Source organism: Micropterus salmoides, unplaced genomic scaffold (assembly GCF_014851395.1).
Source record: "Micropterus salmoides isolate LMB-PRFRI ecotype aquatic unplaced genomic scaffold, ASM1485139v1 Ms_hic_scaffold_2, whole genome shotgun sequence".
NCBI lineage: Eukaryota > Metazoa > Chordata > Actinopteri > Centrarchiformes > Centrarchidae > Micropterus > Micropterus salmoides.
Genome location: NW_024041150.1, coordinates 34,592,848 through 34,605,181, shown reverse-complemented (window position 1 = coordinate 34,605,181; position 12,334 = coordinate 34,592,848). Strand labels below are relative to the sequence as shown.

The following is a 12,334-nucleotide window of genomic DNA, read 5'->3' as shown; positions in this document are numbered from 1 at the left end:
GTCATTCTCTTAATTTAGCTCAAGTCCACCCTCTTGATCCTTGACTCTTTGAAAAAGAGTTGGTACCTTTTCTGACATAACATTTTGTTTTATGTTTCTCTTTTTCAGTTCATGTCTTTATTTTGACTGTTTATTTGTCCTTCTGTGTGACTGGATGAATTGAAATAAAACTGTTACACACAGTTCAATCAAGTTTTTGCCAGACTCGTGACAACTTTGGGGGGAGTTGGCCTTGGTCAGACAAACTTTGGACAAAGTTTCCTCTTCATACCTGTCTCTGTTTCCTTCTTCCCCACCAGGAGGTTATAACCTGGCTAATACGGCTCGTTGTTGGACCTACCTGACGGCAGCAGTGCTGGGAAAGACTCTTTCCTCTGAGATACCAGACCACGAGGTATGACAACCCACACACACGCTCTCTATCTGTTATAGCCACAGTCACACACATTCACATATTCCCACATGAACACAACGCGGCTCATTCATTGTACTGTCACACAAAATCACAGGCCAACACACACACACACACACACACACACACACACACACACACACACAAAAAATACAAACACACCCCCTTGTGTTCACTGTCTGCTGAGTCACTCCATCTAATCAAAGATGGCCGCCTGCTTCTCAATAAAGGGGTTTGTCTTCAGGTGACTCAGATGTATGTGAGAGAGAAGGGTACTAGTGTTGACAATTCCTCTCAGTCTGCCTCATCGAACACAGGCTCCTCTCTCCCCATCTCATTTAACATTAAGGTGAATCTATACCACATGGGGCAATAGTATTATTAAAGGAGAGAGAGAAATCTAAATGTTGATGAATGAAATTCAGTGATTGGTTCCATACTGTCTATACATTAAAGAAGTAATGCACATATATTTATTTCCCTACATATTGGTTCTAAGTTCACTTTGTTGTTGTTACTAATCAAGGAAATTGGATGGTAAAGTGTTTGGTTGGAAAAAAAATAAAATAAATCCAAGGAAAGTTCAAATCATGGGCAACTGGACTTGGTTGAAGATACTTTAAGACGTTTGGCCTAGTTTTAGAGAATGGATATATGACGTATTTGTGTCTTTAGGTCATTTGATGATACTTGAGCTGGTTTCATTCGCTGAAGAAGATGTGTGACATAAGAAGCTACAAAGTAAACCTTGAGTTGAGAGTATAAAACATTTTAAACTTATTTTCATTCTATTAAATCAAATAACATTTCATTGTTTAACTAGTGCAATCTCTTACAGTTGTTCAAAACAATTATGTAATATACTTAAGTGTTTAAGATCTCACATTATGACAGGGTCAGGTAAAGGAAACTTGTGAGTGTCCATTTTAATATGAACTTCAACTATATTTATATTAAACTTGCCAAGACACTGTACACAGTTATCTGTAACATATGCCAATAAAGCTAAACCTTTACATGCATGATGCATAATGATTTGTTTATTACCCAACAAATGTGCACACACATGTGTAAACCCCCTAAACGGATTGTACTGTTTGAAATAAAGCCACAGTCGAGCGTAACTTTTTTAATCATCAATGTTCTGAATTTCTGTAACAAGTATACACCGTAGTCTGGTTACTGTCAGTGTTTTGTTGTTCTGTATGAACCAGAAATCTTAACAGCTAAATAGCTTTTGTGACACAACTAATAAATCAAATAAATGCATTCATTTCTTTTCTCCAGTTTTATGATGTAATTAAGATGTTTCTTGGAGGCCACCCTTAACAGGATCCCAAACACAACATGTAGACTGCAAAACTCTCTGTGAACCATGTTAATGCTTTAAGTGGAACCTAATCTAGTTGTTCCCCGTAATTAGGTCACAGCTTGGATGTAAACAAATAAAGCTACTGAAATGTGAGTGAAGACACTATTTGGATTTACCTTCACAAGGAGGGAAAACATCCCAGTAATTTATGTTTGTAAAAGAAAGGACGTGTGATCAGTTATACTCATTTTCTCATTACCGTAAGTGGTAAATCAAATAGACCCATCCTCTCTCTCCATATAGAAATCAGTGGACTCATTTGTCTCCTATACTCTCTCTCTCTCTCTCTCTCACACACACACACACACACACACACACACACACACACACACACACACACACACACACAAAGAGCCTCTTTCTCCAGCAACTGATTTTTGGACCTTGTCTTGGTCAAATGTAATGAATAGCTGTGAGTGCCTGAGTGTGTGTATGTGTGTGTTTTCATGTGATGGTGCGTGCATGTGTGTGTGTGTCTGTTCTGTCCATGATGAAGGTACCTCTTGTTTCTCCTTGGCGTCCAATGGCCCTAAGTAGCCTTTGACCTCATTAAGAAGCTCTCACTGAAAACAAAGCAGCTAACAGTGCGGGCAGCTGCCCGTAGATGATGAAGACGAGGACACACACACATACACACAGATACAGGAAACAAACACCCTAATTGCTTATTATATATTATATTATATATTATAATTGTGTATGGGCTTCCTTTTACAATTTAGTAGGTAATATAGATCTATTTTGAAGGTCATATTCTGCTTAAGTTGTAGCTACACAACCTTACGTGAATATTTGTGTGTGTGAGTGGCCCTGTCTGTGCCCGTTGTGCTCAATAAGAGGGGCATTTATCCATGATGACCAAGCAAAGCTGAAGTTCCAGCGACACGGGGAACAAAAACTACCTTTGTACCCATTTCTCTGTGTGTGTGTGTGTGTGTGTGTGTGTGTGTGTGTGTGTGTCCACCCTTCTGCTCTACTGTAGACAAAACCACATGAATGCACACATTCATTACAGTCAGATAATGTTCTGGCCTGTTTTATAACATTTTTGTGTTTCCTTGTATGATAAATTGCCTTCAATGTGGTGGAAACGACCGTTACTCAAATGGGAAACTTATCAGTTAGGAAGTTGCACAATGTGAAGTGTTTTCATTTATGAAAAAAAGACTCAAGTAGAAGTAAAATAAATTCTCATTTGTTTTCACTGCGCAGCTGCATTTCAAATGTGTCCTCAAGTGACAAATGCCCATCAAACTGAAATAATAAATGACTCATCTACTTTCAAACATCCAATAACAGCCATATCAAACAGTTTGTTTTCTCTGCTCAAATCTCACTGAAATCAATCCAAACCAATTTGTGTTGGTTTCTTTTTGTTTAAAATATTTTGTTGAAAGTGTTTATTTTTAAAGAAATCAACTTTTTTTTTTCTTAGTACCCACGAGGGCCAGTGTTCACTTCAGGGCACGTACAAACCCTTGAATAAATGATTTAAAAATAGTAGTCCAAAAAACACAAACATCAGTCAGAGTTGGCCAGTCACATCAACAATGGTGCTGGAATATTCACTGATTACAAGGCAAAATATTACACTGCAGATAACCCAACAATGGCCCTGCTTCTGTCACACTTATTATACAGCTGCATCTTAGAAAAACACAAGTAAAAGTGCCTTTTGTAGTTTGAACCAGTAACGAGCCACCAGGTCGTAAGTCATTAACCCTCCACGGTGACTAATTGTCTGTTAGCTGTTAGCTGATCCCGATTGACCCCCCCATTGTGTGATAGCGGTGGAGACAGTCTGCGTGTGAATTGGAGGGCAACAATATAGCGCTTGCTAAGAATAGCCGCAAAGAGCAGAGGTTAGTAGGTGTCTCTGATTGTACTGGCATGGGGATTGTCTTTGTAATCTTATCTTACACTTTTTGTTGTTATTACTACTACATATTTTATTTTTTATTGGAAAGTTAGCTTTTTGTGTTGTTGCATTCCCACAACCAATCCCCATGGTTGTAAATAAGAATTGTTCTTAACTAACTTGTCTCGTTAAATAAAGGTAAATAAATAATTTTTGAGGAGATTGTCATCTTGCTTAAAGGGCAAAGAAAAAGAGACAGTATCATGCCGCAGTGACCGTAGCTACACTATTATTTTTGTTAGGTTTATTTGGAATATAGAGGGTATGCACATGACGTCACAGAACGCAGTTACGCTCACTGAGTGGCAGAAAGACGAGAAGCAGTGTTAGAATAATAAGCAAAAACACAAACAACACATCTAAAATGGGAAAGAGCTGGACCACTGGTTCTTTGGTAAACCGTAATGATCAATGTTGAGTGGACTGCCTTTAATTTGAGCAAATAATCACTTGTTTTACTCCCGTTTAATTGGAACTGGGCTTTTAATTGAAGTGTTACAATAGGGCTGGCGTGATAACCGCAAAATTGAAATACCGTGCTATTGGTCAAGCCTACCACGGAGGATGGCGAGCACCGCAACAACCGCAATGATCATATTGTACACTTCAGGGCGTGTTAAATTAATAAGTGAGTCCTTCAAAAGTTCCACAACCATAACGAGCTCTGTAACGGTTCAAGGATGGATCACCATGGGCTGTACGTGACCCGACTTAAAACTCTGAAGCTTTAAGTGTTGCTGTGATTTCAGTTGTTTTACTGTTTATTTTAAAGGTTAGCTAGCGTGGCGTTAGCAGATTGCGCGGCTAATGTGGCTAGCATGTTTGCAAATGCTGTGATCCTGAGGGACAGTCCAGAGAAACTGTGGACAGTAAGCCTCATTGGAAGCATGCAGCTGTTTTTTCATGTTGCTTTCTGTGGAGCGCAGTGGTTAGTTGTGGACAGCCATTCTGCTCCGCACCGGCACGTGTGTGCGCGTGCGTTGCTGCTGTATGTAAATTGACTTGATAGACATGCCCTGAAGGATATAGCGATGTGTGAAAAAGACACAGTCAAACTACAAAAAGGAGTTTGCTTGGCAATGTTGTTGACTAGCACGCATCAGCTAGCTTGCTCAGACCATAAAGCTGCTGTTAGCGGCTCACTGTGCAGTGAGGTGACAGACAGACAGACACTCTTAAGGCCCATTTATACTCCTGCGTAGGGTCTACGTGTGTAGCCTACGCCATAGGCTACACACGTAGCCATGAATTTATACTTGTGCGTAGGTGTGTCTGTCATTCTGCAATTACACCCCCAAATCGGCAGTAGCGCTACAGAGTCCACTGTGTTGAGTTTTGCCGGCCGAGCAGACTAACTTCCGGGGGTAAAATTGTAAATGTGCGGCTGGTGTAGCCAATTTCAAATGTTACCGACCGAATAGATCACATTCTGATAGCGAATACGAGTCATTTCGCTCGGGCTCGGGATTCACTGTGTTACAGCCACTGTTTTGGCCACTAGTAAATGTTACTTCAAAGCGTGGGGTACTTCCAGTCGGCTCGGAGACATTGCGAGGCTACCCAGCCAACCAATCACAGAGCTTACGGTCCGCGTCGACTCGACGTGTAGTTACATTTTGAAGGAGGTGCACGTCAGGCGACGGCGAAGCCTCTGCGTAGCCCCGTAGCCTACGCCGTCACCTACGCCGTCGATTTGACGCAGAAGTATAAATTGCACTTTACTCTGCCATATGGCACCAAATTACTTATTTAATGAAAAAGATAATACCGCATTTGTTGAGCCCCAACATATTACCGCAGTGGAAATTACTTCACCGCGACAGCCCTCTGTTACAGTATAGACCCTTTTCCACTACCGGCTTGCCTTTGTTTGGTTTTCCATTGAGGAAAAGTTGTTCCTGTACCTGCTTCCAGGTACTTTTTTTCGTATCACCTCCGTCGACCAAGCGAGCTGAGGATTGGTCAGAGAGAATCGTCACTATTCACTGCATCATCATTGCACGCGCCTGACAGAGGCCAGCAACAGAAAGTTTTATATTTTACAGTTTTTGTATGCAATTTTATCACTAAATCCACTTCTAAGAAGTTTTGAGGTGAGAAATCAACTATGTAGATTTCGAATATTGACAGTTTTATGAAAAGTGATGGCGAAAAAAAAATGTGTTTTCGGAGTTGAGGAGCTCCGCAAGTGGCGGCAAGGGAATCCTTTACCAACCCGAGGAGCTCCCGAGGCCGGCCAGCCGCCCCACTAGACTCCACTAGATTACCACCACGACTCCACTAGATGGCGCTATCGCAAAAGAACTAGGGTCCTAGAACTGTGGTCCCAGGATTGCGGGGGTCCTGAAACTGTAGCCTCCAGTATTGCAGCTTCATACTATTGACTCACAGAGCCCTCTGCTCCCGCCGTCACACACCGCTGCAGCAACAATGGCAGAGGAAAACACAGCTGGAAGGTTTTCATACCGCTTATCTGTCTTTACATTCTGAGTAATGTGGACCGCTGGTGTGTGTGTCGCATTGAACATGACGTCACGGCAGTGACGTGTGTGGCATCGCTATGACGACCAGCTCCATTGAGGGGTACTATCTCTGGGTACTATCTGCAGTGGAAAACGGAGCACGGCCAAACCGAGTCAAGCAGAGTCGAGTCGAGGCAGTTGAGCTGGTACTGGTAATGGAAAAGCGCCATATGTATCTTATGCCAACATATGAAAATGTATTTGTTTTACATTGCTAAGACTTAGAGATCTGATTTCACATGTTAAATAAATCCACAGGAAGATACTACTACTACTAAACACTAAATCTTTCAGACCTAATTTAATTGAAAATATAGCCGCAAGCGGCAATGATCGAATCCAAGCAAGTCGTGAAAAATGCAACATTTGCCATTTTCTGAGGAGAAGAACAGATGCAGAAGACTTAAGAGATTAAAGTGATGAAAGAATTTAGTCTTTAATAATTGCGACAAAAACAAAATTAATTTTTACAGCATCACTTTGAGATCAGAGAGTGTCATTATATGTACCTGACTACTGGGTAAAATGTTCAATCCATCTGCAACATTTTGTGTTCCACAGTTTAAGCTGCACAAAATCTTTAGCAAAGAAAATAAGAAAGTATCATGGGATCCAAATAAAACAGAGAACTTAGACTCACTATGATCTGAACACCCCCATTATCAGCAAGTCTGACTCGGTTACCTGGGAAATTGAACCCTGGAACTTCAGATCTGCACAGTAGGTGACTTACTGACTGAGCTACTGGTGAGAGGTTGTTAACACACACCTTCTCACAAGTTGAGGTAGTGACGTTATATGTGCCAGACCCGGATATTTTGTCAGCTTAAACTTAAAATGCTTACAACAGTCAAGCTGTTGGTGAGAAAATCCTGAAGAAAATCACACATAATTCTGCCGGTTTTGGGTTTGTTGTCAATTATTTTTGATGGCATTTGATCCAAAACTGAGCAATAAAGAAAATGCTGTGCATACTGTACAAGTTATAGCAAGATACTGAATATCACTGCATTCTCACCGTTTGACCGATTTAACCTTTTGATACACTCGATATCTGCCATCTGTGCCAATTTTGGTAGCGTTTGAAGAAAGACTTGTGGAGTTATAGATGTTAATTGAATTAACATATTCTGTATAGAGTGACTGACTTCTGAAGTGAGGCAAACTTTTGTCAGAAATCAGTGGATTTGCTGAAATAATTTCAGCTCTATAGGACGTATGGGTGATTTTTGTAGATTTTTTGAAGTCTGGAATGAGAAATGTCTATAAATTTACATTTCTTGTAATAAGCAATCAAAATTCCTTTGATAACTTTTGATCAGCGACGTCCGTAGATGATGCCAAAGTTTCAGGTCAGTTGGCGAAACCGTCTAGGACAAATTCGCAAAAATAGGTTTTAGAGAAAAGTGGTAAAAAGTCACATAATTTGACATTTTTAGAGCAGAAGACCTTTGAAGCAAAGATGCAGATGAATCCAGAGATTAAAGTAATCTAAGAATTTTAACTGTAAATGAAGCCTTTTTTGAGATAATTGTAATGACGTAAAGTGTAAGGGAACTTACACTATAGATCCAGGTGTAATGTTTGATAGAGAAGTGTTTGGTAAACACAGCTGTCCATCTGACTTTCTTCAATAATTCCACCCCTCCCTGCCTCTAATTCTGTTTTCAGTCATTTCCCAGCAGTTAAGTTCCTTCCAGCCGCGCTGCTCTGATTTAAAAACAAACCACAGATCCAAACTTCCTGCGGCTGTCCTGCTGCCTCAGTGGGCCAACACGCATACCATGTATTCACAATGTTGCTGTGAATCCAGCTCATATCCTTTGTCACATAGAGTGCCTTCCCCTCTTTCTGCCGCTCTTCTCTTTCCTGTCTCCACTGCATGCCCATAAAGCACATGCTGTACATGCTAAAAATATTCTCAAATGGAAACTGGCACCTGGATTTGCTTGATTTGCAGAGTCTCACATCCAGAGTAGAGTTAGGGTCCCTCCAACATTTTAATTTTGGATCTATCATCTTTTGCAATCAAAGAGTGGTGCATAGATAGCCTTTTGTCTAAAATGTTTGGGCAAAACTTGTCTCGGGCATTTTTAGCTCTTATAGATTAATCTGAAACATTTAACTCAGTGGAGTGGACACTGGAACAAATGACGTACTACATCAGAAACTTAAATAGCAAACAATAGTTGATCTAAATCACGTTTCTGTGAAGTTATGTCTTGCGTAATGAAGTAGAGAACAGATTTCTGGGTAACTTATAGCTCATCAATGAGAGCGTCCCCTCCGTCCATCCAAAAATTAAAGCTGGAGGAGCAGCACTGAGGTTGAGCCAATTCTGAAAACAGAAATAAAACAAAGTACAAACTGCAAAGCATTTACCCCCATGACCCCATAATTGTCAACTAAGAGAAGCTTATTTCATTACTATTTTAATATTTAGAGCATTTTCTGCTTTTCTGGACAGATGCTAGCAGAGAGGGTTGAGAGAGAGGCCTGTGACATGTTACTAAGGTCATTTCAAACCTGTGTGGGTAAGCTCCTAGGTCACAACTACTGGGTCATTTTAGTTATTTTAATTTTTGTAGGCATACTGTAACTACTACCCAAACTGCTTCTCAGTGAGTTGTTTCTCTTCCTTTATAAAACAGGCTGTGCAAATTCTCATTAAAAAAACACATCTAGTTAGGGACCTCCCCTGCTTTTCCAGACTTGTTGGTGGATTAGATAATTATGTTTTATAACATTGAAGGACATCCATCACCATTTTCTATCCTTTGTCTTATGGTTAGCCTAATAATCAGACTGAATCACCATTTAATGCAAAGAACATACTTTTCCCTATTTTTCCCACTATTTAAATTGTGTAAAAAAAAAAAAACAGTGTGGGCAGAGATTGAGAAGTCTGGAACCAGGCTACCCTTTTGTCGCGTTGCAAATAGTCATGATAATAGATATTTACCTATTACCTAGAACAGCTGGGAACTTGTAGAATACATAAACTGATGAGCTGTGGCCAAAATTAATCCGCATTTGCCCGATGGCTGACTTTAATGACCCTCGTTTCTAGTAAGAGCAACAGAGGTAAGTACAAATGTGTGTGTGTCTTATAGCCACACAGGAAGGGAGGACGTCTCTGGTCCCCAGATTGGCAGCGGGGAAGTGTCCCGCCTCTTTACTTCCTACTTCCTCTTTTCCTGTCTGCAGCCACTTCCTGTCCCGCCTCTAGCTGCCGTCAGAGATGTGTCGACTCCCAGAGTCACAGGCTCAATCACCAGAAACATCACAGAGGGGAATTAGTTTGTTTACAAAACGACATCGAAAGATCTGCTGTGATTATTACATAATCCTCTTTATCTCATCTCTTTCTAGATCTTTGTTATTCACATTTCTTGCTGCTGTAGATAATGTGGCTAAAGTGGTTGGTGAACGCTGGGTTTGTAGCTGAAAGAGTTGGTTTCCTGTCTTGTTTCCTTTAGTGACTCATGTCTGTGTTACATTTGTCTGTCTTTGTTTCAAGTTCATAGACAGGCTTGATCCTAGAAGATGGGATCGTCACTCATTTTGTTATCTTCGTTTTTATTTTCCTATCAAGCAAGATGTTTTTACTGGCCCTGAATTTATAATACTTGAACTTTGGAGTTTTCATCCCAGTTTGGTTCCTTTAATTCTTTCTTCTTTTTTGGGAGACATTGGAACCATATCTCCATAGAACCATATGAACTTTCCCAGCAGTGTGTTCACACTAACTGGATCACAGTTGTACATTTTTATTGTTTGCAAATGAGGTGTTTACATTATGGTGGACTGGTGTGAGTGCTCAGAAGTGTGGCACACTAAGTGTACACCCTGTGCTCTTCACAGATGAAAGCAGGTTCACACTGAGCACAAGTGACAGACGTGACAGAGTCTGGAGACGCCGTGAAGAACGTTCTGCTGCAACATCCTCCAGCATGACCGGTCTGGCGGTGGGTCAGTAATGGTGTGGGGTGGCATTTCTTTGGGGGGCCGCACAGCCCTCCATGTGCTCGCCAGAGGTAGCCTGACTGCCATTAGGTATCGAGATGAGATCCTCAGACCCCTTGTGAGACCATATGCTGGTGCGGTTGGCCCTGGGTTTTTCCTAATGCAACACAATGCTAGACCTCATGTGGCTGGAGTGTGTCAGCAGTTCCTGCAAGAGGAAGGCATTGATGCTATGGACTGGCCCGCCCGTTCCCCAGACCTGAATCCAATTGAGCACATCTGGCACATCATGTCTCGCTCCACCCACCAACGCCACGTTGCACCACAGACTGTCCAGGAGTTGGCGGATGCTTTAGTCCAGGTCTGGGAGGAGATCCCTCAGGAGACCATCCGCCACCTCATCAGGAGCATGCCCAGGCGTTGTAGGGAGGTCATACAGGCACGAGGCCTCACACACTACTGAGCCTCATTTTGACTTGTTTTAAGGACATTACATCAAAGTTGGATCGGCCTGTAGTGTGGTTTTCCACTTTGATTTTGAGTGTGACTCCAAATCCAGACCTCCATGGGTTGATAAATATGATTTCCATTGATAATTTTTGTGTGATTTTGTTGTCAGCACATTCAACTATGTAAAGAAAGGAGTATTTAATGAGATTATTTCATTCATTCAGATCTAGGATGTGTTATTTTAGTGTTCCCTTTATTTTTTTGAGCAGTGTATTATACAAACAGTTTAACCAAATTTCAGCAAGAAAACCATTCTCACAATTCACCCTATAACACATACAGACATAGACACGAGCCTACATCTGTTTCATACATAAATACCCTACAGTATAATATCAAAGCAAAATAAAAGGAGACAGAAAAGAGTGGGGGGAAAATTTAATTGGGGGTTTGGAAAATATGGCAGAAAAGGTTGCCAGATTTTCTCACAGTTACAAATTAAATTTGTTCAATACACAATCACTATACATGCACTACACAGGCTCTCTTGTGCTGCCAAGTTACTGTTTTAAAATGTAAAGCAGGGATGTTGAACTGAACTTTTCGATTGAGCAGGCTTACTTTTTTTCCAGACAGCATGTTCTTTGCATGAGCAGGGTCATATACTCTGAAAGAAACATGAGGCTACACAATACGTAAAGTGACACAATAGAGACACAAGGAAACATTTATACTTAAATGTAGTGCAAAGCTTGAATCTAATTGTAGTATAGTAGTAGTAGTGGTGGTGGTGGTGGGGCATCATGCCTTAAAAGGAAAACTGTCAGATGAATCTGTAAAAGATGGAATGATGAAAAGGTGGGGAGGGTGGGAGAGTGCAGATGCAGAGAGAGGAAGGTGTACGTGCTCTATGTGACTGTGATTTGGGCATCGGCCCGCTTTTCTTTCCTTGTTGAAAACATTTATTAGATAGCAGCTTGATAGCAGACGGAGTCCATTTGTTTCCCAGAGACGTTTTCCCCTCCGCTGTGCAGCTCGGCATCCTTCATAGCTGGAGATCCTGCTGATCACTGTCAAAACAAACACACACACACACACACACACACACACACACACACACACTGCTGTCCACAGATGGTCTCATGCACACAAATACACACTCATGTTCTGTCTTTCAACTTTAGACACAAGCAGTCATAGATGCACATGTCCTGGTGTGTAGATGGATATATATTAAAATACCAATACTACTACTAGCACTATCTTACCTAATACTACTACTACTGCTTGTACTGGTTTATTAGTACTATTACTATTATTATATTATTATTTGCTATTACTTTGTAGGGCTGCCCCCTGAAAGTTGACAACTCAAGTAATCAGTCAAGACCCCGAGTCGACTCCAACCACCACTTCTTTTTAGCTGCATAACTACGGCTGTTACTACAAGTACTAATATTGCATCTTCCATTACTGTTGCTGTGGATGTTAGGTTACTACTACTGACTGCCACCACACTACTTCTGTTCCAACAATTGCACTATTATTAATACTATTAATATGCTATTTAATAGTATACTTAGTAACACATACTGAAATATAATACTACTGCTGCTACTGCTATGATCACAACTTCTCACACCACTGCTACTATTAGTGCCACTATATTATTATTCTTAACTGTACTATTGCTA

The 12,334-nt window shown here is 40.9% G+C and overlaps 1 protein-coding gene across 2 annotated transcripts in view; it reads left to right on the top strand.

The window, feature by feature from the left end:
- hdac8 (histone deacetylase 8) overlaps window positions 1–12,334 on the top strand; it is a 73,496-nt gene that overhangs the window by 46,304 nt on the left and 14,858 nt on the right. Inside the window, exons 9-10 of one of the 2 annotated variants that reach the window (XM_038731856.1) lie at window positions 300–394; window positions 1,088–1,504. In XM_038731856.1, the coding sequence (XP_038587784.1) occupies window positions 300–394; window positions 1,088–1,096 (104 nt within the window). In that variant the 3' untranslated portion in view covers window positions 1,097–1,504. Of the gene's footprint in view, window positions 1–299; window positions 395–1,087; window positions 1,505–12,334 lie in introns of those variants that run through there. The other variant, XM_038731855.1, reaches the window with a different exon arrangement.